We start from the raw sequence: 21766 nt of genomic DNA, 5'->3' as shown, positions 1-21766 counted from the left end.
GACGTTAACGTTTTAGAAACCCCCACGTGAACAATCAATGTTGTCATCTCCATCAGCGTTACTATCGCTACGGGCCGGATGTGCTAAACATTTGTCAGCGCTTCCCTCTGAATCTTTGCATATTTTTTTTATATTTTTTCATGCTTTTGCTTAGCAACGACACCCTGACAACCATATTTATTTGTATGGACTGTAAAGCTGACACGTTTCCTGAAAATAGAAAAAGGAAACCCCCGACCTCTGGTATCACATAGGCATTTATACAAGACTGATTAGCCTTATTTAAATCGTTCACATTTCAACAATTAAGGCCTGTGGGGCTAATAACTAGATAGACATTTTTTAAGTGTATTTTACTTTGCAATAGTAGTTGTTCATGACACAGCTCAGGGGTTTTATTATTGAATTTATAAATAAATCAATTTCCACATGACATTAAAAAGGAAGTTACACTCCTTTGGGTGATTTTATATCTTGCTCATGTACAATTTTACTGGTTCTGAAAGTATTTATAGGTCTTGAAGTCCGTTTAAAAGTAAAATGTTGATGCCTAACAATATATTTTCTAATATAATGACAAATGTGAATGTCTGTTCTATGATCTATTATATAGGCTAGTGTCCCGTGTGTTATAATGTCTCTGTAAAATTCATCTTGTGCTTTGTATTAAAAAACATCTTGTGCACTACAGCTGTATCACAAAAATTGTGGCACAAAGTGTCTGAACTGGAAAGGATTCTAAGAAGCACAAAGAAATGAAACTACTCAACTAGTCTTTCTAATTCTAATTAAAGAGAGTTTTTCCACTTTGCACACAGGAGTGCATCTGCCCATAATGATATAAAGTTATAATATTTCTTATCTTAGATATTTGGCACAATGGCTGCACAGTTAAGGGGTTGGATGAGGCCTAAATGAACTAACTATTGCTCAAAATTCAGTAACCCCTAAGAACAGCATCTTACATGTTCATAACATGTCCAAACATACAACATATTGATATAAAAAACAAGGGAAAATGAAACAGCTTCTCTGTCAGTTTAAAATTGAGGATAATAACCAGTATAAACTGTAACAATATTGATTCAATTCATGTTTCAGAGTTTTTCTCCTCTTCTTTTGCTGCTCCCTTTAGTGAAGTTCACCACAGTGGATCATTTGCTTTCATATCAGCCCCTGTCTACTATGTCAATTAATCTTTCTGTCTGGGAGCTCCATCTTCAACACCCTTTGTCAAATGTATGCATTTATCAGTATATCTACTATCCATCTTCTTTGCATGATCCAGCCATTTCAGCCTTTCCTTACTAACTCTGTCTCCAAGCCTTTCAACCTGAGCTGCCCCTCTGATGTAACCATTTCCAGTGATGGCGCCATGATCTCTAAGATGACATCATAGCAGGTCAAGTCCTTCTATCATACATCACCCCTGATACTTGGCTGCACCCACTCCTCCCTGCCTGCACTCTCTTCTTCACCTCTCGTGTGCACCATCCATTGCTTTGAATGGTTTACGCAACGTATTTAAAATCAACTACCTTCACTATCACCGCTTCTTGCAGCTTCACTCTTACACGTCTCCCTCTCATTCAAACACATGTAATCTATCTTGCCTTTTACGTATTTTCATTCTTCTTCTTTCCATTGCATACCTCCATCTCTCCAGGCTCTCTTCCACCTGCTGCCTGCTCTCAATATAGATCACAATATGAGCCACCAACGCCGACGTCCACAGAGACTCCAGGCTGACCTCATCTGCCAACCTGTCCAAACCCTGATCTCATCCCACCCCCACCTTGAACCAACCATCTATCAATTAAACTGCACACATCACCACTGTCTCACTCTCCTCCTACGTGTCCCGCACCACCCTCACACACTTCTCTGCCACTCCTGACTTCATTCTATCACACGCTTTGGCTAGATTCACAGTCCAAGTCCTTTTAATCTTCTCTATACTTCTCTATCAGAACTCTCACATAAAACAACTGTAGTTTAATATTTGCGAGTTTTAAACTGACTAAATGTACAGATCAGTGTGGTTTCTTATCAATGAGTATACATTTACAGATACAGAATTTGTCCATTGTAAGATCAATGGACAAATAAGATCAATGAGGTGAAGATGGGATAATGACAAAAAGGGGGGGGGGACACAATTAAATAGAAAACATTTAAAAACTCACATAAATTCTAATACAAACACAAATAAAATACAGGAAGTATCATGTAAACATTTGAGCTTTTGTGTGCGTGTTTTCCAGAACACTAAACAACACTTTGCCAGAGTAAAATATTTAACTGGCCACGAGGCGGCGCTCACTCGGAGGAGTGACGTAGAGGTGTTTGCGACATTTTTACAGCAGAAGCGGCAGTTTCCGCGCTGGGTTGGAGAAGGCAACATCATGGCGTCAGGACCGGGAGGGTCGTCCGATGGGCACGATGCAGAGCTGGACGAATTATTGGACAGTAAGAGTCGGCATTAATATTTTATCAGTGTGTGTATTTCTGAACACAGCAGTGGGGTTTTCGTGCAGCTTCGTGGTGTCGCTGTGTCTGTTTTTTGTTGTTGTTGTGCTTTCATCGTGTCAGGGCTTAGCTCAACGTCAGGTGCTCCTGCCGGGGTCTGCAGGAGTAATGTTCAAGAAGAAACGTCAGCACGAATCGCTTAATGTCTCTGCTGTCAGATAACTTTATCCGGGTTCAGTTTGTGCCCTTCATCGTGTATCTGCACAGAACACGGAGTCAATTTCCTTAACCACATATTTTGTTCAAGGCAAATTTTCAAAACAACCCAGCTGAAGAGTTAAACAGTTTTATTTTCCCAAATATGTATAAAGGCTAAATCATATACAGTTTTATTTTCTCAACAGTAGGTTTTCAATATAAACGACATCCATAGCAATAATAAAACAATCAGAAAATGGCTAAAAATCTTCAAACCGCTTTATATGTTTTTCCTTCAGTTTAAAGTCATCATTTGTCTTATATAAGACAACATATTATTGTGTTATGTACACCAAATTCTGACCCTTCCATCCAAATGTTGCAGCAGAAATCAAGACTCATCAGACCAGTCAAACCTTTTCTAATCTTCTAATGTTCAAATTAGTTCTTCGTTGGCAGGAAGTTCACCTGGCGTAGTCTTATGCCCCTATAGCCCATGTACTTCAAAGTTTGATGTATTTTACATTCAGAGATGCTCTTCTATGTTGACTGGTTGCATTGAGTGGTTATTTAAGTTAATGTTGCCTTCCTGTCAGCTCGAAGCTTCCTGGCTATTCTCTGACCTCTGACATCAACATGACATTTTCACCCAGAGAACTGCTGCTCACTGGATCTTTTCTCTTTTCACACCATTCTCCGTAAACCTCAGTGATGGTTGTGTGGGAACAGCCCAGTAAATCAGCAGTTTCAGAACTTCCATATTCTAAGTTATTTAAATAACCTTTCTTTGCCACTCTTATGCTCAGTTTAAACTTTAGCAGGTTGTTGTTTTCCTAATTAAAGGTCAGAATGGGTGTTTGAAGAATGAAGTGATTGTTGATTAATTGATTAGTTTAAAAAAAAGTCACTGCTTTCGTGTTTTAAAATGTGAATATATTATGTTTTTCCTCATTTTCTTTGATAATAATTTTTTTTTAACATTAAAAACAAGAATGACTATTTTAAAGTTCAGAAAAATTGCTGCAGCATCATATGTTATTCAGTTATCCCATAGCAATGGAATAACTGGATAATTATTTGTCAGTGAGTATGAAACCATTAAAAGCAGTTTGAGTGAATTGGTTCTAATATCATCGCTTTCTTTCAGGTGCGTTGGATGATTTTGACAAGGCGCCCGCCCCTCCAGCCCCCGAACCTGCAGCCGCTTCGTCCTCAGCCAGCAGTGGTGCACAAAAGGTGCTTGCGAAATAATTTAGAATAGAATGTTTAGAATGTAATAGAAGGCCAGCAGCAGCTTCCGGTTCAAATTATTCTGCCTCAGGACACAGAGGAAGTGCTGCCGCTGCTGGGCCTTCTTTACCGGGGCGATGGTGTTGTGGGTCCAGGTGAGATCAGCTGAGATGTGGGTGCCCAGAAACCTGAAGGTGGAGACAGATTCCACCCATTGTCCATTTATAATGAGAGGGGAATGGACCTGTCTGTGCCTCCTGAAGTCCTTATGAGTTCTTTTGATTTAAGGACGTTCAGCTTCAGGTTATTTTCTAAGCACCAGAGGGACAAGTTCTCTACATCCGTCCTGTACGCTGTCTCATCTCCATCAGAGTTGAGTCCAACCACGGTGGTGTCACGGTGGCAACTTTTAAATAATAGTTTGGCTAATAGTGAATACCAATACATTTTCAGGTTTTTTTATTTATTACCCCTAATGTTAGGGAATCTAGGAAATGTTGATTTTAAGAAATAACTGACACAATTTGAAGTCTTTTCAGTCCTTCATCACTTTTTTAACATTTCACCACCAAAAAACTGAGCTCACACAACAGATAAACATCGCAACTTTCTTATTTCCCGATATCAGTAAATATCAGTATTTGCAGATGGCAATATTTGACTGATAAAGCAGTGCTTTTGTCTTTTTCTGTTAATTTTCTATCCAAAACTGCAACTAGAAAGTGTGTCAGTGTTATTTTAGTCTTGAGCTTTCAAATGTTGGTTCTTTTACTATTAGGAAGCAAGGTTGCAGGTTTATGTCAAGTTTAAAACATTGTAAGCTAGAGTCGGGTCTAGAACAAAAAAAACAAAACTGTTTCAATTCAGATGCACTGAAAAGAAGAACATCTTCCTCTGTTTTTCCTTATTTCTATATAAGGGATTTTGTTTGTTTTCTCTTCTTTGCCTGTCTCAGCCCCCTTTGCTTGAGGACTGTAAGCTCTTCGAGACTCTCTTTGAAGGGGACATGGCTGCCCAAGCTAAGGAGGAGTGGGAGAAGGCCATGACGGAGCTGGCTCAGGAGGAGCCGGAGCTTCTCCAACACTTTCAAAAGCTATCAGAGGCTGCGGGAAAAGTTGGTAAGATATAGGCTTGTGTTGACTATGGTTTACTTCTAGTCTTCTGCCTATTTTGGCTTGTTATTTTACTCAAAATACTCTGTTTATTCTGAGCAGGTACTGACACTGCCTCCCAACAAGAATTCACTTGCTGTCTAAAAGAAACCCTTCAGGGGCTGGCCAAAAATGCAGACAACCTGAAGGTGGGTCAAGCTGAAATTGAGCAAATATAATGAAGGTTTTGCAAATGAGAGCAACTTCATAGTCTGATTGTTTTCTTGCAGTCTTCGGGACTAGCTGGAGATGATCTTGTCAAAGCACTAGAGGGTCTAGGGTTGGAGGAGGGTGAAGGAGGTGGTGATGATGGAAACATCCTGCCCATCATGCAGTCTATCATGCAGAATCTTCTCTCTAAGGAGGTTCTTTATCCATCTCTGAAGGAAATCACTACTAAGGTGTGCCTTTGGTTTTATAGCAGACATTATATTCTGCAGTATCCCATTCAGTATTTGTATTAACTCTACTTCATTCTTGCAGTACCCAGAGTGGCTGGAAACCAACAAACCGAGCCTTAGTCCAGAGGATTACCAGCGCTATGAGCAGCAGGCCAAAATCATGGGAGACATCTGTAAGCTCTTTGAGAGAGAGGGAGAGGGTGCAGCAGATAAAGAGAGCGCATTTGAGAGGATCATGGACCTGATGCAAAAGGTGATGCAGCACTATCTCTTATCTCATAAAAAACAGTTTATGTGTAGAGTGAAACTGGTAACTCATCCTGTTTCTTTTACCAACAGCTGCAAGACCTTGGACAACCACCTAAAGAGCTAGCAGGTGATGCGGTAAGTAAAAACACTATTGTGTGTTTGACCTCACTAAGGCTACGTCCACACGTACCCGGGTATTTTTGAAAACGCAGCTTTTTCTATGCGTTTGCACCTTTCGTCCACACGTAAACGGCGTTTTTGGGTCACTGAAAACAGAGATTTTTAAAAACTCCTGCCAGGGTGGATAATTTTGAAAACTCTATTTTTGCATTTAGGTGTGGATGAGAAAAACGGAGAAAACGCAGCATCAAAGGTGTGCGCATTTTTTGACGTCACACTGTGCGCCACGTTATTGTTTTGGTGAAATGAATTTCTACAATACTGTTACTGTTAATTGTACTCTCTGCAGTGTTTAAATGCTTACATATACACACACAGTTACTGTCCCTCCACACATAGACTCTGTTCTGCTTCTATGCCCCAGCTTTGTTTACTTTTTCCCACCGAGGCTTCTAGACTTCTGATTGGCCAACATTTCTGCACGGTTAGGAATATATCACCACCTGTTGCTTTGGCATGTTCCTAGCAGCGTTTTCCTTCATTTCTGCCTTTACGTGTGGACGGGATTATTTTTTAAAACGGAAACGGAAAATCTCAGTTTTCAAAAATACCCGTGTACGTATGGACGTAGCCTAAGATTTCAGGGAAAGAAAATGTGCTGTCACTTGATTGTCCCTTTCATAACAGAACTGCGGTTGATGTTTTAATCTGAATTTTATGTGATTTGAAATGAGCACAAATATTTATAGGCTTCTTCCTCTTTTTTTTTTCTTCCTCTCCAGCCTCCTGGCTTTAACTTTGACATGGACTCTCTCAATCTTCCTGGAGGACCCGGGGCCGGGTCAGCCGAGCAGTGCTCCATCATGTGATGAGGGTAGTGGTGGTGTCCATCTGAAGCACTTGAGCCGAAGGGTCGCTCTGTGTGTCAGCAGCGGGGGAGAGGGACAGAATGAAAAGCAAATGTCAGGCAGGAGTGTGACTAATCCGTCATCACTGCTCTCCCCCCGAAAGAGTAAAGTGTGTGGAAACAGAAGCAACATAAGGAATCACAAACAACACAAACACACATTCTTCTCCATAAAAATCACAGAAGGCACAACTAAGAACATTTGGACATCTTTTCATTAGCAGCTGCCACAATTCCTTCACTCTTTAATTTTAGCAGAGTTTCTGTAAGAAGAAAATACCACTGGCCTTCTCAGTGTTGTTTTTACATACTGTTTAACCTTATGGTAATTTACATCAAACCACTTCACGGGTATAAACGGTGCCTTTTCAAAGTGACTTTAAGTTGTTGTTTTTAGGTTTCATTAGAACGTGAAATTTCATCTATTATTCAGCTACGATCGGCTTTAAAATGGTGTGAATTTGCAATAACATCCCTAGTTGGCACCAAGTGATTGTTTTCTAACATTTCATTTAAGATAAAAGCTTTAATTTAGAAAGTTTATGGTTAACATGCTAGAAAACTATGAAAAATGTGTACATTTGTTAGTTATTTAAAAGACTAAAACAACTAAAGAGAAGTGAAGCTCTCATAAGAGATTTCCTTTACCTCTTAAAACTAAGCCAGCTAATTTAATAAGACCCATTCGCTATTCCTCATTCCAAAATATTGATTTGAAGTGATTGATGATTCCTGGATGCCTTTGCTGTGGTTGAAATGATCATTATAGTGTAGAGTTACTGTGCAAAGTGCTTCCCTGTGATTCCCAGTGTTTTCATTGTGCAAAATGGTGTTTTCCTTTGGTACGGGGTCCCCGCTGGGGAACAATAATCACCTGAGGGCATGAAAATAAACCCTATAAAAGTGCGTCATGTTTGTTCCAGAGAAGGCGACAGACAGTGTGGTAAACATCACATTGTGTTACATGAAAGGGAGAGAGAAAGAGGTGACTAAATCATGGAGATGCGCTATTGGGTAAGACATCAACAACCTGATGTTGGCACTTTCTGGCAGTGGCTGTCGGGTTTGTGTAGCAGACAACAGTTGACTTCTGTAACTGTAGAGAGAGATCTAGATATCACACAAGCACCAGCCCATCAGTGACTGTGTAATAAAGGGTTCTGTGAAAGGAATCAGTCAGCCATGCACTGAGAAGAGATGCGATTTACATCAGCTGAGGGGAGTTCTGCTGCAGAGGTTTACAGAGACCTGTGGTTTCATCCCAGTGTGGGGTGGGACTCAACTCTCAGGGCCGATGCAAATGTTTCCCACAGCACCGTTAAAAATAATAAAAATATGATGAATGATGATAATAAAACCTTTTTGACACTATTCTTCTGTAAATATATAAAATAAAACTAATGATATACTGTAATTGATTTTTGTCATTATTTCTTTCATACTGCTTATGGAACATGAGTAGAAATATTGTCATTTTATAAAATATGCTGCATTATTGGAGAAAATCTGCAGTAAATGAAGTAAAGGGATTTTTTTTAAAATTTAAATCCTCAAGTAATAAATAATAAATTCATATACACTCATTTTGAACATGTCACTGTAATTTGGGGCTTTTAATGACTTCTTTCACAATGTCTTTAACATAACAAAAATAGTATCATAGTATCATACTCTGTGGCTTTTTGCTGCTAATGGTATGAGTACACTGGACAAAGTGGATGGAAAAATGAAGAAAGGGAATTAGTTCTAAATTCTTTAATGTTACCTCAAATCAACAACTGCACATTTGAAACTTGAAACATGTTTGGATCTTCCAACAGGACAGTGATCCCAAACACATATTAAAACTAAAATAGATAGAACAGGCTTCTGGAATGGCCTTCTCAAAGCCCTGACCTCAAAATCTGTAGACTATGATTATAAGCACATGCCATGAAGCCAGTCACTATAAATGAATTCTACCAAGTCTGACAATAAGGGTTGTCAAATATCCAGTAAGAATTATTCTGACTGTTTTTAAAGTCATTAAAGATGTATGATGTCCTATCAGTCAAACCTGGAAAAAGAACAGGTCAAAGAAATCACTAAAAGCCCCAAATTATCACGACATTCATGCCTATGAATGAGTGTGTGTAAACTTCTGACCACAACTGCATTTTGAGACGTTTAAAAAGGAAAAAATGTGTAGAAGTCCACTTTCTCTTTGTAGCAATCCTAGATTATTGATTGTTATTTTTTTGTAATCCAGTGGAAACGCATTACTTCACACCACAGGCGCCCCCGCGTGCCACGTATCGTGTCTGCAGCAGATGACGTCATCAAATTATTACTTGCAGTCGATTTTAGAAATAAGGAATTTTAGAATTGTTTATGAAGAAAACAAATCAATTTATTGATTAATACGTATTAAGTTATTTTAATTGTAAATTTGTCACTTTAATCTCATAGAATTTGCGAGTTCATGACATTTTAAAGAATAACCTATTTGTCCCTTAGATTTTTACCGCTTTATTAAAGAAACTAATGACTCTTTATCCGAGTCCGTATACTTATTTCGTACGTCTAAGAAGTGCTTAGAAATTTACAGATTAGATTTGTTATGACGGCATTTAGTCACGGATGTCTTGTCTATGTGTTACATTTCTACGCGCCGCTGCCGTGGAACTTTCTGCGTCAGATTTTCGTCGCAAAACTTTATTGTTCAAAACCGGAAGACAAAACGGACTACGTGTCAGGAAAAAGGAGAATCGACTAAATGGGCGAAGGTGGTCAGGCCGCTTGATTCAACCAATCTGCAGAGTTTCGTCCTTTTTAATTATTTGCTCTGACTGAGTTTTGTCTCAGCATTAAAAAGAAGAGCTTTGCGGTTCACCAGTAACGATGTTAACAAAATTTGAAACGAAGTCGGCCCGTGTCAAAGGTAAGAGTCTGCTAGCTACTTATTAGCAAAGAAGCTAACGTTAGCTAGTTGACGTTATCGTCCTCGGTTGATTATTCAGTCAGAATTCTCTCTTTATTCTTGTTTTTAAATAGATTTTCCTCCGACTGTCTCTAACTAATTTGTCGTTATTATGTCTTATTCAGATGTAGCGATAAATGGACAGTAGTTGTACGTGTCCTTAGCTGTCCGGCTAACATCACTTTGCATGTTTTAAAAGCCGCTCTAAATTAGGATGATGCTGGTCGTCTGAAGTGTAATAGCCTCTTCTGTAAGAGCTCTGATGAGCTGTTTTACATTTCAGGCCTGAGCTTCCATCCAAAACGGCCATGGGTTCTTGCAAGTTTACACAACGGAGTCATCCAGCTGTGGGACTATCGGATGTGTACACTTATTGACAAATTCGATGAGCATGACGGTAAGACAGTGTTTTAGCTGGAGTACGCTGCTTTAGCTTACAAACTGTGTTATTAATGGAAATGAGGTGTGATTTAATGTGGTATCTCACAACAGGGCCTGTAAGAGGGATTGATTTCCACAAGCAGCAGCCCCTGTTTGTGTCTGGAGGAGATGACTACAAAATCAAGGTGGGACTGCTGTGACTCTCGTTAAATGTCATGAAGCTGGATAAATGTTGTTCAAGTGCTTATTCTTATATTTATTTGGTTTGAGGCAGTATCTCATGCTCAGGATTTCTAATATTTTGCCTAAACATCAAAGATGCTGCCATGTTTTAATGCACTACTGTAATATGAAACCTAGGTGAGAGCTGAGTAAATATTCTTGTTGTGTACAGGTGTGGAACTACAAGCTAAGGCGCTGTCTCTTCACCCTCCTTGGGCATCTTGACTACATCAGAACCACCTTCTTTCACCATGTGAGTTGTCCTGCCGTTTTAACATAGAAAATGGACAAGTGACAAATTAAAGGAAAACCTTGAACCTTTGACTCCTGCAGTGACTCTCATATTTTGAACAACTTGTGCAAATCAATGGAGGTATACAAAATGATCACCTTTTATCCTGTGAAGTGCTCTCTTCCAGAATGGCCTCCACCAATCTGGATTAGATTAAATTATGCAACTTGTATCAGTCCAGTGTAGATATCAGTCCAAGATAGAAATCATTAGTTGTATTTGTGATGATGGAGCACTGTGTAAATGTAAACAACACTAAAGCTGGGATTCAGTACAGTACTACATATTATGGTAAACACTTTAAGGGGTTTTCCTTTATTTTGTCACCCCACTGGATTAGTACTTCTTTCAGTTTTTTTGGGTGTTTTTGTAATTTATGTTAGAACAATTTAGACTTAAGTTATTACATTAATTGTCACCTTGCCTGTAGGAGTACCCCTGGATTCTGAGTGCTTCAGATGATCAGACGATTCGCATTTGGAATTGGCAGTCCAGGACGTGTGTCTGGTAAGACACTGTGTAAAGTTTAAACTGTTGTTTCTCACAACTTGCACATAGTTAGGTTGTTTAATTGAGATTTTAAATAAACAGAGGAATGAAAATTGTTAAAATTTACGATAATGAAAATGAATGGTCTGCCCTGATTTCTTATGTTTCCTATTTCTTTCTTCTCTGCAGTGTGCTGACTGGCCATAATCACTACGTGATGTGTGCCCAGTTCCACCCATCTGAGGACCTGGTGGTGTCGGGCAGTTTGGACCAGACTGTGCGAGTGTGGGATATCTCCGGTGAGGGCCTGGGGATGGCAGACCAGAGGACAGCGGGCTGGGTTTTGGGGGAGGGGTTGGGAGCAGAGTGGTACAGATGAGGAGGAAGAAAACAGGAGCAGGGCCGAAGTGAAGTCCTAAACCTCTTCTTCCTCCTCTAACTTGTAGAGGATAAAACTCTGTGGGCTGTTTGCAGAAACACCTCTCTTTTGATAGATGGTAAGAGAGTTAGATGCAGTGGAACAAATTTATGGTGTGCTATTTTTTTTTTTTTAATACAACACTGTAAATAAAAGCTCTGAAAGGAGAAAGGCCTTACAGGTTAGATCAGGGGTGGGCAATTCCAGGCCCAGAGGGCCGGTCCTGCAGGTTTTAGATCTCACCTTGGGTCAACACACCTGAATCACATGATTAGTTCGTTACCAGGCCTCTGGAGAACTTCAGGACATGGTGAGGAGCTAATTTAGCCATTTAAATCAGCTGTGTTGGTTCAAGGACACATCTAAAACCTGCAGGGACACCGGTCCTCGAGGCCTGGAGTTGCCCACCTCTGGGTTAGATAGATGCACAGTGAAAGGATAAAATCCACATAGATGGATAATTGGAGAGGTGTTTCTGTGCCTGTGCATGCTGTAAAATTGTCATTTTTCTTTCTCCTGTTTCTTGTCTTTAGATTAACTGCACTCATTCGCTTTCACTTCCTTTCATGTGAACATGCATAAATTCTAACATTCACCAATCCTGGGTTTATGTAATTTAACTTGAGCATGGTTGCATCCATTTGTACTTTTTTTTTTTTTTTTTAACTTGTCTATCACATGACTTAACTGCAGCATGTGTTTTCATTTTTTTATGATAAATACATAGTAAGTTTAAGGTTTAGCTTTAAGGGGGTCACTTTGCACTCATACTCACAATATAGAAAATCCATACTGCTTTTGCATCCAAAAAACATTAATTGGTTAAAAAAAGAGTGAATCTTTTTTATACACTTAAACTTTCTGGCTGTCCCATATTTCTATATGACCTATGACATTTGCACGACTGGCTCTACTATTAAAAAAATAACATGAAATATACTACAGGTTTATATTTCCTGTAGTCATTGCAACTTATTGTTGTCATCTTCATTCCTAACCAGTAATTGTGGCATTTCAGACTATACTAACTGCACGTCATTTAAACATTGTGACTGAAATGTGCATGAGCCTTTAAGAAAGCAAACTCCAAGACTCATAGTCCTGATACTCAACGCCCCATCGAGGCTCACCTTTACAATGCTAGCTACCACCCACTCCACCTCCATCAGCCAAGTCCACACACTCCCTGTGTCTTCCTTATCCCATGCTCTCCCTGGAAACATCCACACCTGCACATGGGTTCCTAGTGTCATTTCTGTTTCTCATGTCATCTCTCTCTGTGCTGTTGTACTATCTGCTCACCACATTGTTTTAACAGGCAAGAATCATGAATACAAGCTGTGTTTTCTCCATCTTTTTTTCATTTCCTGATCTTGCTGAGTCTCTGAAATAATCAGCTACTTTGCTCTGCTATCCATCCAAATCACAAGTTACTCCGGTTTCTTCTGTAATCTGATGATTAATTAAACCAACCAAAGCACTGCTGCAGGAATGATTGTTTCCAGACTCAAGCTGGCAGCCAATGAGAAAGCAGAGGTTGTGTTGGTGTGTTTCAAACCTGTGTGTGTGTGTTCAGTAGTACAAAAGTGCGCTCAGTTTTTAAACCCCCCTTTTTGTGGCCTCTCTTCTCCAATGATGATTCTCCAAATTTGATATCTAAATAATATGTATCTTGTTTTTCCCATGTTCCGATCCTCTATTGTGCCCTGTCTAATTTGGTTATGGCTCCCCCCTTTGCACGCGGTGCTCTCTGATGGTTCCAGGTTTGAGGAAGAAGAACCTGTCTCCAGGTGCTGTGGAGACGGAAGTGCGCGGCATCTCTGGTGTTGATTTGTTTGGTGCCTCTGATGCTGTTGTTAAACACGTCCTCGAGGTGAGAAGCAACTTTGTACCTTTTGTGAATGTTGTGGTCATTTGAGTGAATCAGCCTTTAAAGGTTACCAGTGAGGGAGCCTTCATATGTTCCTGGTATCTCATTACAGGGAAATTTCCATTTGTAGTCTTCCACTCACATATTGTTTGGATTTCCTTTTTGTTTGTTTGTTTTTTAATGATTAGCATTAATGAGGTTTCTTCAAATCATCAAAAAAGTCCATGATGCAGTTCTGTCTGTGGAAAACACCAGCTTTTAGCCCGAGCTGGCAGTTGAATCTGTGGGTTGTTTTTGTTTGTTTGTTTGTAGGGGTATGTGATTACGACTTAAGGTCAGAAATATTCAGTTATAGGTAATAAAACTACATTTTTTGGGTTTTGTTTTAATGTACTATTTTATGGTTTCTGTGTGATATATTATTTATTTAATGGTACTATAATGGCTTCACAGAGAGTAACACAGTTTAGTTTCATATAGAATGATGCCGTGCTATGACAGCTGTTTGTGTGACTTGAGGTTATATTTATGTTCAGGGTCACGATCGTGGGGTCAACTGGGCAGCCTTCCACCCCACCATGCCTCTCATTGTGTCTGGAGCTGATGACAGGCAGGTGAAGATCTGGAGGATGAATGGTGAGTGACTTGACATGAGTGTTAGAAGTTGATGTTCACAGAAGCTAAAACCCCTGACTTTTCTGTTATGTGCAAAGAAGTAGGCATTTCATCAAGCTGACTACTTCACTAATTGTTTCCTGCTGTAAATGTTTCTGCTTCTTTTTTGTCTTTAATTGTCTCTCCTTTTTTTTTGTTTTTCCCCCCACCTGTGTTCAGAGTCCAAGGCATGGGAGCTCGATACATGCCGTGGGCACTACAACAACGTGTCTTGTGCCATCTTCCACCCACGCCAGGAGCTCATTCTGTCCAACTCTGAGGACAAGAGCATCCGGGTGTGGGACATGTCCAAAAGGACCGGAGTACAGACCTTCCGCCGTGATCACGACCGCTTCTGGGTGCTGGGTGCCCACCCAAACCTCAACCTGTTTGCTGCAGGTAAGTGCTGACAGTGATCTGATTAAAACAGGAACATTAACAGTTCAAACATCAACTTGCAACGTAGTTGTTTGGTTAGTTTAGTTTGGTTAGTTTTGAAGCTGATTCTTGGCATATCAGGGAAAATTTAAAAAAAAAAAAAAGATTTTAATGGTTCTCTTAAGTTCACATGGCCCAATAACAGGAATTGTCTGGCATGTATTTCCTGAGGAAGGGAAAAAATACAGTGTGTACGTGTGAAATTTGTACTGACAGATGGTTTGTTTTGTGTCCTTAAGGTCATGACAGTGGTATGATTGTGTTCAAGCTGGAGCGTGAACGTCCAGCCTACGCCGTACATGGCAACATGCTTTACTACGTCAAGGATCGCTTTCTCCGCCAGCTGGACTTCAACAGCAGCAAAGACACGGCTGTTATGCAGCTGCGCAGGTAGGTGTGGCGTGCACGAGATAGCATTTTGAGTGCAATTTCTTAGAATTCCTTTCTTAGACCAAAAAGAAATTGGTCTAAGAAATTATGGGCTAGTGCTTGTTTTCGTCGTTCGTGGGTTGTTGTTTTTTTTTATTTTTTGTTTTTAAATAAAAATCTGTCTAGTTTAAAATAACCATTTTACCTGTTTTACCTTCTCCTTAACTTAGTGGGTCTAAGTTCCCAGTGTTCAGCATGTCTTATAATCCCGCTGAGAATGCTGTCCTGCTCTGCACTGTAAGTATCTCTCAGTGAAAATGCACTCGCACACATTAATCTCTTACTGCTCACTTAAGTGTGTTGGTTCGCATCTGTTTATCGAAATGCTCTTTACCTTCTGCAGAGAGCAACCAACCTGGAGAACAGCACCTATGACCTGTACTCAATTCCCAAAGAAAGTGACTCTCAGAACCCCGATGGTAAAAAAACAAAAAACAGACACATAAAAAAACAACACTTTAATTCTGTTTTTTCTCACACTCGATAAAAAAAACAAATGTTTTTCCTTTACTTATTGAATGTTACTATATGCCTCCAGTTTGTATCTCCTTGAATGAAGTAACAAGAGGCTGTTTTTTCTTTTTAAATTCCAGCACCAGAGGGGAAAAGGTCTTCTGGTCTGACAGCCGTTTGGGTGGCCAGGAACAGATTTGCTGTGTTGGACCGTATGCACTCTGTAAGTGCATATGAAAGTTTACAAAGCAGTGAAATATATAGGAAATCCCTTTTTAAAAGATTTTTTGAAAAGTTGGTTAATTCTATAAAAATAACTGAAAGTATTGATCAGTAAATCATTTGTTCTCTACAAATGATTGATCAAAGGCACGTTAATCTCCGAATGAAACAATCAAGAGTCCATTATGTGACTTGTAAAGCCTGCAAATATTTGAAGAAAACTTTTTACTTTGCTTTTTGTCCTAATCTGTAATTATTTATCACAGTGCTTTCTTCATTTCTCCATTGCAGCTGCTGATTAAAAATCTGAAGAATGAAATTGTGAAGAAAGTCCAGGTGCCGAGCTGTGAGGAGATCTTCTACGCCGGGACAGGCTCACTGTTGCTGCGTGATGCCGACGGCGTCACGCTGTTTGACGTGCAGCAGAAACGCTCCCTGGCCACCGTGAAAATCTCCAAGGTCAAGTACGTGGTGTGGAGCGCAGACACCAGCCACGTGGCTCTGCTGGCTAAACACGGTGAGTGGATGAGATGAATATCTGCAGATTTGGCCAACAAATATTCAAACCTGAAAGTTTTCTCTGCTGGTTCTCAAAGGAAGTTCTAAATCTGATTTTTCTGATTTTTTTTTTCTCTTTTTTTTTCTTCCCTTCCCTTCAGCAATTATGATCTGCAACCGTAAGCTGGAAAGTCTGTGCAACATTCACGAGAACATCAGAGTGAAGAGTGGAGCCTGGGATGAGAGCGGAGTCTTTATCTACACCACTTCCAACCACATCAAATACGCCCTCACGTCTGGGTATGTGCTGCTTAGAAAAGGCAGTGTTAATTAATTCCCACAGGCACAAGTCTCTGGGGAGAGAAACTTCTTAACACAGACCCGTAGAGCTTCAACAAAATAAGCTGTCACTGAGAAAGTTGTGAGCTAAAATGTTGCCTTAGTGCTTGTTTTCTTTGATAGTGTTGTGCTCCCAGATGTCTTTTAAAATAAGCACAGCAATGACTTAGAATAGTTGGAGCTTTGTTTTTGCTCAAATCTCTAACTTTATGTTTTAAAGACAAATACAAGTTTGTTTGCTTTAAATTCTCTGGACAGAAAAGCTCAAAACTTTCACAGTTAGAAAGCATCAGTTCAGTGTAAAATGTCTAACTTAGGATATTCTTTGTGTTCCTGTAGTGATCATGGCATCATCAGGACCCTGGACCTGCCCATCTATGTGACCCGCGTGAGAGGCAACAGCGTTTATTGCCTGGACAGGGAGTGCAGGCCTCGTGTGCTCACCATCGACCCCACAGAGTACCGCTTCAAACTGGCCCTGGTCAATCGCAAATATGATGAGGTCGGTTCTTAAGGGTGGCGTCCTTGAAGTGATAATCTGAGTATATTTAAGGAGATTAAACACCAGAACTGTGCAGTGATAATCTGAGTTTCATATTAAACAGCATTACATTTTTGCCAGGAATCATTTTGTTTCTAATTCTGAGGTCATTCCTGTTACTCTTCAGGTGCTCCACATGGTGCGCAATGCCAAACTGGTGGGTCAGTCCATCATTGCCTATCTGCAGAAGAAGGGCTACCCCGAGGTAGCACTGCACTTCGTCAAAGATGAGAAGACGCGCTTTAGCCTGGCTCTGGAGTGTGGGAACATCGAGGTGAGCTGACGGCAGTACTCAAAGACTGCTGTACCTATTCTATCAGTTTTTAAAATAAGGATGGAAGTCTTGTACATGATGAGCTCTGATCAAATCACAGTGAGACCGAGATCCGTCTGCAAAATTAAAAATCTCATCTCTGTACTTCCAGGTGGCTCTGGAGGCAGCCAAAGCCCTAGATGAGCGCAGCTGCTGGGAGCGTCTGGGTGAGGCAGCACTGCTGCAGGGTCACCACCAGGTCGTGGAAATGTGCTATCAGAGGACCAAGAACTTTGACAAGCTCACCTTCCTCTACCTCATCACTGGTAACTTGGCCAAGCTACGCAAGATGATGAAGATTGGTGAGTGAGGATGTCTATTCTTTATGTTACATGTTGCAAAGTTGTGTATGTTCTCTTCCAGTATTTCTAATGGCTGTATTGTCTGTGTAGCTGAGATCAGAAAGGACATGAGCGGTCACTACCAGGCAGCACTCTACCTGGGAGACGTCAGCGAAAGGGTTAGAATACTGAAGAACTGTGGACAAAGTGAGTTAATTTGTCAACATTCACTCATATTCTGTCGTATTTTGTTTGCCAGTCTTTATGCCAGTAAAATGACAAGTTATCATGCAAAATTGTTTGTGTGCATGCTTGCAGAGTCTCTGGCCTACCTGACTGCAGCCACACACGGGTTGGATGAAGAGGCTGAGGCACTAAAAGAGACGTTTGACCCAGAAAAGGAGACGGTGTGTTGACAAAATATTCTTCCTACACAAATTATGGGAAACAATAACATGCAGAAGCAGTGAACCTAATATGTATTTTTTAACAATACAGTAATTCATGTTGATAAATAACATAATTATTGCTTAATTTTAATTTAAAAATTGTTTATTATGTAACTTTTAGGTGCCAGAGGTTGATCCTAATGCACAGCTGCTGCAGCCACCTCCACCCATCAACCCTCTAGACACTAACTGGCCTCTGCTCACCGTTTCAAAGGGCTTCTTTGAGGGAGCTATTGCAGCAAAGGGTAAGTCAAGAGCCACGATGGACTGAAAAGGAACATAATACTTTAAAGTTTCATCCATGTTAACTTTGTTCAAATGGAACCAAGAATGGAGACACTTAAGTACTTAATACTTAATTCTGAACAAGGTTATGTGATTGGTTGGTTTTTGTCTGTTTGTTAGCAGGTTAGTCAAAAGTTGCATATGGACTTGGAGCAAAACCTTATTAGAGGTGCAACTTGGCCCAACCTGAAAGTGATCAGCTGATGAATATTTGGAACGATTCTTTAGCATTGCTAGATAGGATAATGTTTGACATGTCTTTGCAAATACATACCAGATTTAAATAAGAAAAACTGAGATATCCCTTTGCTGATCTCAAGAAAATATCACAATACAATCTGGATCCAGATATTCAAAGACTCACGTCCATGGTCTGAGCTGAGTTTTCTGCCTGGACTTGGATTGCTTTTAAAACAGCTGGTTGTTTTTTTTAAAACCATATATCTTTCTAATATGCAACAGTGTTGCTTTTTTAAAGGAATTCAAAGATGAAGTAATTGTAGAAACGTGTGGGATTTTAATATGGGCACCTGTTGTTCACCTGTTGTAGGGAAAGCTGGTCAGATGGCTGCCGACTTGGACATGGATACTTCAGGAGGCGAGGGCTGGGGAGATGATGCTGAGCTTCAGCTGGATGAAGGTAAATTCAGACTGATTTTAACAAATCATTTTCTCTTTATTTCTTTTCTTTCTTCAAACTTTCAGTGTACTGCTTGAGCCTAAAAATATTAAATGTGTATCTTTCCCTCTCTTCTTCTCAGATGGCTTTGTGGATGCTCCGGAAGGATTAGGAGAGGAAGGATTGGGGAAAGAGGAAGGAGGAGGATGGGATGTTGAGGAAGACCTGGATCTTCCTCCAGAGCTGGTGAGAGAGAGAACAATTCTCATGTTAAACGTGAAAAGAGTATAAAGTACTCAGCTTTATGTTATCTTTACACCAATCAACAGGATGTACCAGTTGGTGCAGGTGGAGGAACAGAGGACGGCTTCTTTGTCCCACCAACCAAGGGCACAAGTCCAACCCAGATGTGGTGCAACAATTCCCAGCTGCCAGTGGATCATATCCTGGCCGGCTCCTTTGAAACTGCAATGAGGGTCCGCTCATATTGACAGTGTTTTCCAACACCGTTTATTTATTTTTGGTTCCCTTTGATAACATATATCATCGTTTAAAAAGGAAGGCATAAGTGGTTAATTACTGTTGCTTGTTTCTACCATAGCTGCTCCACGACCAGGTTGGAGTTGTGAACTTTGGCCCCTATAAGTCGCTTTTCATGCAGACTCTGTCCAGAGGACGCACATCTTACCTGGGGCTGCCGTCCCTGCCCTGCCTGCGTGGGCACCCTCAAAGGAACTGGAAGGTACAGCTGTCTATTTGGTGGATGTATTTTTTGATATATCTGCTCCTTTTCTCCATAGTTTCTAATTGATTCCACAAAATAGAAAATGACTTTTTTATCTTTGATTTTCTTCTCAGGACTGTGGGGCAAAGCAGGGGCTGCCTGCTGTGGGCCTGCGTCTCTCTGATCTCATCTCCCGCCTGCAGCAGTGCTACCAGCTGACCACAGCCGGACGATTTGAGGACGCCGTTGAGCGCTTCAGAGTCATCCTTCTGTCTGTACCCCTGCTGGTGGTTGATAACAAACAGGAGATTGCAGAGGTAAGCATCAAGCATGCCTTGAACCTGATCTGTTTATCTCTAAAGTCCATTTGTAATGGACCTAATAAGCTTGCCTGTATGATCCTCATGGCTCCTGTGGCTTTCAGATAAACTAATTTTGTTGACATGCTGATACACATTTATATGTGCTCAGATACTTAACTGGGTTGTATGTGTTTTAGGCTCAGCAGCTGATTACAATATGCAGAGAGTACATAGTGGGTCTGACCATGGAGACTGAGAGGAAGAAGCTGCCTAAAGACACTTTGGAACAGCAGAAGAGGTTGTGTGAGGTAAAAAACACAATGAAGCTTTCACTGATTCACACAAAAAAATCACCAAAGCATGATGAAAATGTTCAAAAAAATGTTTGTTTTCCTTGCAGATGGCTGCTTACTTCACCCACTGTAATCTCCAGCCAGTCCACATGGTGTTGGTGTTGCGCACAGCTCTGAACCTCTTCTTCAAACTGCGTAACTTTAAGACAGCTGCAGGCTTCGCACGACGTCTCCTCGAACTTGGACCCAAGCCAGATGTTGCACAGCAGGTTGGTTGTTCATCACTCATAGCTTATTTTTTATTTTATTTTATAATGGTCTTTATTAGATGGCCTTTATTGCGCTGGTGTCATTCTCTTGCCATCATCTCCTTTGCAAAAATATTTCCTTCTTTAGACTCGCAAGATTTTGGCAGCCTGTGAGAAGAGCTTGACAGACGCCCACCAGTTGAACTACGACCCCCACAATCCATTTGACCTGTGCGCTGCCTCTTACGTTCCCCTGTACCGCGGACGCCCTGTTGAGAAGTGCCCTCTGTCTGGAGCCTGCTACTGCCCCACTTACAAAGGCCAGATCTGCAGGGTCACACAGGTAGACCGAACAAATGTATATACAATTTTAGGGACCATCATTTAGTAAAGGAGAGAACATTTGGTCTGAATGATCAAGTTTCTTGATCATTCAGATCTGAAACTGTAACCATCTTTAATAAGAACACCTGGTAAGTTGTTTATGTTTGAAGGTATTTTCTCTTCAGTCAGGGAATAAGGTCTGTCACCAAATAATATTATTACAGTAATATCTGTTGAAGATTTGCAAGAAAAAAGGCAATAATACTATCAGTCAAGTTCACCTTCAGCTTAATGAGCGGAAACCTTTCGAAATCTTCAAATGTGGTTGTCATGACAAGATAGCAGAAATTTTATTAACCACTTTTAAGTTCCTGCTTCTATTTTTTTATATCATTAAATATGCTTCCTTCACTTTTCCTTTTTATTCATTTAAATGCCCATCTCTGCTATAACTACCACCCCCCCCCCCCCCCCACCCCCCCAACTAATTTTTAATATTTCCTCTTTTTCTAGGCGACGGAGATTGGCAAGGACGTGATTGGTCTGCGTGTGAGTCCACTTCAGTTCCGCTGAGAGGATAAAAAATGAAAACACCTCCACTCTTACTTTGTTGTAGTAATGATACAATTATTTGCATGAGAAATGGAAGCAGTTATATATGTGTTTGCTCACAGTGCTGTTAAACCTCTTTAAATCCTTTCTCAGCTATCTATTCCTGTTCATCACCGATCCTACTAAAAGCTTTTTGTTGTAAGTACTGCTGCATCAATAACACAGTACTGTGTGCTTTATTAGAGCTGTAAAACCGTACTGTTAACCCGCTCCTGACTTGTATGACATGAATAATGGAAAATGAACAGCAGTACGCTGTGTATCTGTGGGAAACGATAAAATAAAAAGGTCCTTTTATGAACACAAATGAAGTGTGTGAGTTGGGCCGTCTTTGTGGTGTTTTTAATACGCTATGGTGTCTGCAGAAGGAAGATTAAAGTGAAATG

The 21766-nt window shown here is 40.4% G+C and overlaps 2 protein-coding genes across 2 annotated transcripts; both read left to right on the top strand.

The window, feature by feature from the left end:
* Nucleotides 1–2355: 2355 nt before the first annotated feature.
* On the top strand, nt 2356–8139 carry pex19 (peroxisomal biogenesis factor 19). The gene is made up of 8 exons (XM_006792351.3): nt 2356–2469; nt 3815–3903; nt 4853–5015; nt 5112–5197; nt 5279–5449; nt 5532–5702; nt 5789–5833; nt 6601–8139. Exons 1-8 carry the CDS (start codon nt 2406–2408, stop codon nt 6685–6687), a joined length of 876 nt encoding a protein of 291 aa, XP_006792414.1. The 5' UTR covers nt 2356–2405; the 3' UTR covers nt 6688–8139.
* Nucleotides 8140–9444: 1305 nt separating this feature from the next.
* On the top strand, nt 9445–21687 carry copa (COPI coat complex subunit alpha). Its single transcript, XM_006792352.3, has 30 exons — nt 9445–9645; nt 9968–10081; nt 10177–10250; nt 10460–10540; nt 11010–11086; nt 11258–11367; nt 13250–13359; nt 13893–13992; nt 14191–14409; nt 14688–14838; nt 15048–15114; nt 15221–15296; nt 15471–15553; nt 15844–16069; nt 16212–16350; nt 16729–16891; nt 17058–17204; nt 17356–17545; nt 17636–17731; nt 17843–17931; nt 18095–18218; nt 18809–18898; nt 19020–19123; nt 19207–19353; nt 19479–19619; nt 19736–19918; nt 20101–20211; nt 20304–20465; nt 20593–20787; nt 21282–21687. Exons 1-30 carry the CDS (start codon nt 9606–9608, stop codon nt 21339–21341), a joined length of 3669 nt encoding a protein of 1222 aa, XP_006792415.1. The 5' UTR covers nt 9445–9605; the 3' UTR covers nt 21342–21687.
* Nucleotides 21688–21766: the final 79 nt, after the last annotated feature.

The sequence above is a fragment of the Neolamprologus brichardi genome, chromosome 18 (genome assembly GCF_056152115.1).
Source record: "Neolamprologus brichardi isolate AB-2024 chromosome 18, ASM5615211v1, whole genome shotgun sequence".
NCBI classification, from domain to species: Eukaryota; Metazoa; Chordata; class Actinopteri; order Cichliformes; family Cichlidae; genus Neolamprologus; species Neolamprologus brichardi.
This window is presented reverse-complemented; position numbering and strand designations above follow the sequence as displayed.

What these genes read in the sequence shown, in the direction of transcription:
- copa (XM_006792352.3), top strand. Translation starts at nt 9,606, where the DNA reads ATGTTAACAAAATTTGAAACGAAGTCGGCCCGTGTCAAAG. An exon ending in CCTCAACCTGTTTGCTGCAG is followed by an intron (nt 14,410 to 14,687) that starts GTAAGTGCTGAC and finishes TGTGTCCTTAAG; the next exon opens with GTCATGACAGTGGTATGATT. An exon ending in GGCTCTGCTGGCTAAACACG is followed by an intron (nt 16,070 to 16,211) that starts GTGAGTGGATGA and finishes CCTTCCCTTCAG; the next exon opens with CAATTATGATCTGCAACCGT.
- pex19 (XM_006792351.3), top strand. Translation starts at nt 2,406, where the DNA reads ATGGCGTCAGGACCGGGAGGGTCGTCCGATGGGCACGATGCAGAGCTG. An exon ending in GCTGGACGAATTATTGGACA is followed by an intron (nt 2,470 to 3,814) that starts GTAAGAGTCGGC and finishes GCTTTCTTTCAG; the next exon opens with GTGCGTTGGATGATTTTGAC. An exon ending in AAAATGCAGACAACCTGAAG is followed by an intron (nt 5,198 to 5,278) that starts GTGGGTCAAGCT and finishes GTTTTCTTGCAG; the next exon opens with TCTTCGGGACTAGCTGGAGA.